Consider the following 4,440-nt stretch of genomic DNA (forward strand, 5'->3'; position numbering starts at 1 on the left):
TTTTTTTTTTGCAAGCCTTGGGACATTTCTCGCCAAGTTGATCATTGCCTTGTTCTCATGTTTTTGAAATAAATCAAACTAATATGCTCAGGGTCTAAAGGGTTAAATAGTTAGTGAGGGGCATCTGAACGCAGCACATAAAGCTGATGTAGAACCAGGTTTTAAAGGCTTAAACATTACTATTTGCTGTAAATGTTGAAATGCTGAATTGCTGAACAGAATTGACCAAATTAAGTGGCACATCTGTTATTTTCCAGGCAACTGTTCGGATGGTGATAAACTATAAAAAGACCCAGAAAACTATACTACGAGTCAATCCTCGAGTGCCCCTAGCTGAACACTTACCAGCCATCTGTGAGAAATGTGAATTTGACGTGGAGTCTACAGTTTTATTGAGAGATGTCCAATCACTGGCCCCTCTGGACCTGTCCTGCTCTCTTAATGATTATGCAATCAGGGAGATTTATGCAAGAGACACTAGAGGTGAGTACTAATGTATTTTCAAAATGTCAAACCATGCTACTTATTAAATAAGATTTTAGCATATTAAGCATTTACTGCACCTTGTCAGCTGTCTTGTGTGGGGTTGTTCTGTGCTAAATCACATGCTTGTTGGCTCTGCAGGACCACCTGCCTCTCCTGTGAGTCCAGCCTCACCAACACATGCAGGTATTTCAGTTTGTAAACTGCGTGATTCATATCGACAGAGCTGTCATATTTCTGATCAATGGTATCTTACAATGGTGTTTATGTTTTCAGGAACGGTCACACCGGGGAAAGATAAAAATCAGAAAGAGAAAGAAAACAAAGGCCTCTTCAGCAAGTTTCGAAAAAGCAAGAAAAAATCTGACCAGGTAAGGCAGGATTTTTTTTTTTATGTAGTCATTATGCAAATATACAGCTGTATCAGTGAGTAACTTTAAATGGTCAGAGGGAGGTTTGTTGACTTTAGTTTGCCATTGGTTGACTTGAACTTTGTTGTTTGGGAACAGGCCTCTTATCATGATCTGATTGGATGTTTGTTCTTTAAAGGCAACGACAGCCAGTGCCCCAGCTTCTCCTGTTCTTGTGAGCAAGCCTCGACCTCTCAGCATGGCCTTACCTAGCTCTAACTCGTCTCCGTTCGGCTCCCCTACGCTGTCCATCGATGCGCCAAAGAAGAGACGTGCACCCCAGCCCCCAATCCTTGTGTCACAGAGCTGCTCCTCGGACATCAGTACTCGTCGGAGGATCCAGTCTGAACCTGGTACCCAACTGGACAGAGACCAGGTGAGTGGACCAAAGCACTGACACCTTGGCATAGTCCTGATTTCTGTGTTTAGATGCATCTATTATATGACTTAATTAAATGTTGTTATGCACCATAGATGGCTGGTTTAAGTCGTGGGTCCTCAGCAGAGTCTTCACTGAAGAGAACCAAACGCAAAGCTCCTCCACCCCCAACGTCCCCTAGTGCTGTTGTCCAGGAAACAGCTTCTCTGGATGAAAATTTGCAAGGTTTGTCTTGATTTTCATTTTTGAGTTTTCATGAACAGTGGGGCTGTTCTTTTTATCTCACATTTAGAGTTTTTCATTGCAGCGTTGAGAATAAAATGTTGCCTGTTCTGTGATGCTTTGTCATGTGTACTTTGGCCTCAAATACAAAGACCGGCATTTTCAAACTTTGAAGTTTTGTTTTATGTGACTCTTGTGCCTCCTAGTGGTCATTACTGAATAGTGGCTTCTTTCAAACACTTCCTGCATGATCATGGGAACTGCTATATGGCAGTCAGATCACAAAGATCATTTATTCTGCTTCTGCTTCATTTGTGATTTTGTGCATCATTTCAGGATTTTTGCTGCATTAGTGCTGCTTGCATGTGCCTGTTCTGCCTTTTGATTCATTTGATATTTTTTTTTAGCTCTTGAGCCTCGTCTGCCTGTTTTTAAAGTGCTTCACCTCGTATATTTACGCATATTAACATACTCAAGGCAGTCCTCTTATCATTTTTTCTTCTCTTTTTCAATGCATTGAATCACTTTACTGTTAGAAATCAAGCTGCTTATTCAATTACATGTAAAATGTCTTTGTAAAAATCAAAACCAAAAACAAATGTCTGCTAAGGAGTCATTTTTCAACTTTCCAGATTACTGTAGGCTCTGAATTCCCTGGTATTTTTCCTTGGTCAAGTATAATATACTTGCTTTGAAAGTTTCCTTTGATTGTGTAGAGAATAATCCGACCCGCACTGTTTCACTGTTTTGTTCTAAGAGGGAAGCTCCACCCGTCCTGTGTACACAGCAATTTAAAGTAAAAACAAAGAAAAATTTCCTCAAAAAATTAACCTTGGTCTAATAGATAAACACAGACAATTTATTTTGGCTTATATTACTGAAGTAAGAGATGGGAGAAATATCATGATTTGGAGCTTGAGATGAGGTTGGATTTTTGTGGTCAGATGACACACATTTCAAAGCACATTTTCTCACTTTCTGTTGATGGCATCTAGTCATGCATTACTTGGCATTACTACTGCAGGAAGTCTGTGTAAAACGAGTGATTTGGATACATTTTGAGCAGGTTATTTCCTTATTATATAATATTGCATCAGAGATAAGTTTTCAAATATTTTTAGGAACTTTTTTACAAGTCTCTGTCTGTATTATGTACATTTTTTTAAATTTTTAACAGTGATACATATTCAATAGGCTTCTTTTTTTTTTGACAAATTCAGTGTTTTCTTCTCCCTGACGTTGGCCATTGTTCCAAAAGCTCCTTGTTTTTTTTATTAACTGTGTGTTTTCTAATGCAGGACGAAGATGTTTTTCAGAAAGCAAAGGCACTGTGAATACAGCTTGTGTTCAGGTCTTCTTTAAAATTAACATCTTCAATAATAATCTAAACTTTTTAGAAATAGCATTTCATTTAGTTTTCTGAACAGAAATAAATGAAATGCTAAGCCTAATATATATTTTAAACAAACAAGAAATTAAGAAGGCTGTACGGGAAACCCTGCAGTTCTGTAGACAATCCACAGACCTCAATGTCAACAGAAATTGTTAAAATCTACGTACAGCATTGGAAAACCCTGCTTTAGCACCACAAACAATGCTGACATCACTTGATCAAGTGTTTTCTGCAAAAACTGGTGTCCTATATATCCCACAAACATCTACAGCAACAGCAGTTTTATTTCTTGCCTAAACTTCTATAAATAACGGCCTCCATGCCCTTGTGTCTGTCTTTTTCTTGTTTTTGTTACTCCTTTGTTACCCAAAGTCCCCTCAGTAGCGGCATATCTCCCAGACCTCATTAACAGTAATCACATACTTTATCCGACTGCCGTCTACATGTATACACCACCATTTCCGTCCTCCCATTGCTCCTAATTTTTCAAACACTTAAGTTCACAGAGAAAGATCACTTCCTCTGCTGTTTCCCCAACAGCCCAGTGCTGCTCAGTAGATACAAAGATCAGACGCTGAGAACTGTGAGAAGCTGCAGTTTTGTTTAAGAAGCCTTGAAATTCCTTTTGCTCTCTGCTCCTCTGTGGTGCACTTCCTGTTGCTGCTAAATTAAGAACTAGACAAGGGAGGGTGAGATGTAAAAGATTATTAAGTTGAATTCATTCATCAGAGGAACCTTTTATATTGGGATGGGTGAATGATTGTACCTATGACATAAAAACTGTTGGATGCTTGGTTTGTAATGCATATGGTGGGGTAACTAACTAAAAGAAAAATGAAATTTGACTTCTTCATGATGTCATTTTCCAGGAGGTGCAGCTGCTAACACACTGGAGGAGATCATGGAGCAAGAGGAGAGTGCTGCCTCTGTAATGTCTGCAACTGCTAGTGAAACCCAGGGAGAGGACAGCAGCCTCAACATGTCTGTTGATGTCTCGGTGCACTCCCCGTCCCCAGATACTGAGATACTGAGCACAAAGTCAGAGGAGAGAAATGGGGAAGATCAGACATGTGATCTGTCCTCAGATGGCAAGTACGAACTCTAGTATGACTTTTGCAGCCTCAGCCATGTTTTAACATCTGCAATACTTTTAATTCTTTCTCTTTGCTCGACTTTACAGTCAACTGCAGAGTACGGTAATTGATGCTGCAACTCTGAGTGTTGTGAGGACGATGGATGACACAGGCTCATCTGAAACGGCAGATGCTGGTGGGTTTTTGATATGATTGATATCTTTATTTCGAACATGTAAAAAACAACAAGAACAGCAGTTTAATACATATGAATAACAAAAAAAGAAAAAAAAGACAATAAATGCCAAAACCTAGTTAATTCTACCCCTTTAATATATAATTAAATTATCATCAAAAACTCCCATATAGAATTCCAAGGCTTGTTATATACCGAAGTACACATATACACCCTATATCTAAACAATAAATACTACTGTATACACACCTGTATACATAGACCCTTATTTATCTTTTACAAAA

General features: G+C 38.8%; 1 protein-coding gene across 1 annotated transcript; it reads left to right on the forward strand.

Moving 5' to 3' along the window:
- Positions 1–254: 254 nt before the first annotated feature.
- On the forward strand, positions 255–4,156 carry LOC121965123 (cordon-bleu protein-like 1; the record flags this gene model as incomplete). Its single annotated transcript, XM_042515286.1, has 7 exons — positions 255–483; positions 625–669; positions 760–854; positions 1,033–1,269; positions 1,368–1,497; positions 3,757–3,979; positions 4,068–4,156. Coding segments are annotated over exons 1-7 (1,033 nt in total), but the record flags the coding sequence as incomplete, so codon positions are not given.
- Between the last annotated feature and the right edge of the window lie 284 nt (positions 4,157–4,440).

Source organism: Plectropomus leopardus, unplaced genomic scaffold, assembly GCF_008729295.1.
Source record: "Plectropomus leopardus isolate mb unplaced genomic scaffold, YSFRI_Pleo_2.0 unplaced_scaffold18702, whole genome shotgun sequence".
Lineage (NCBI taxonomy): Eukaryota > Metazoa > Chordata > Actinopteri > Perciformes > Serranidae > Plectropomus > Plectropomus leopardus.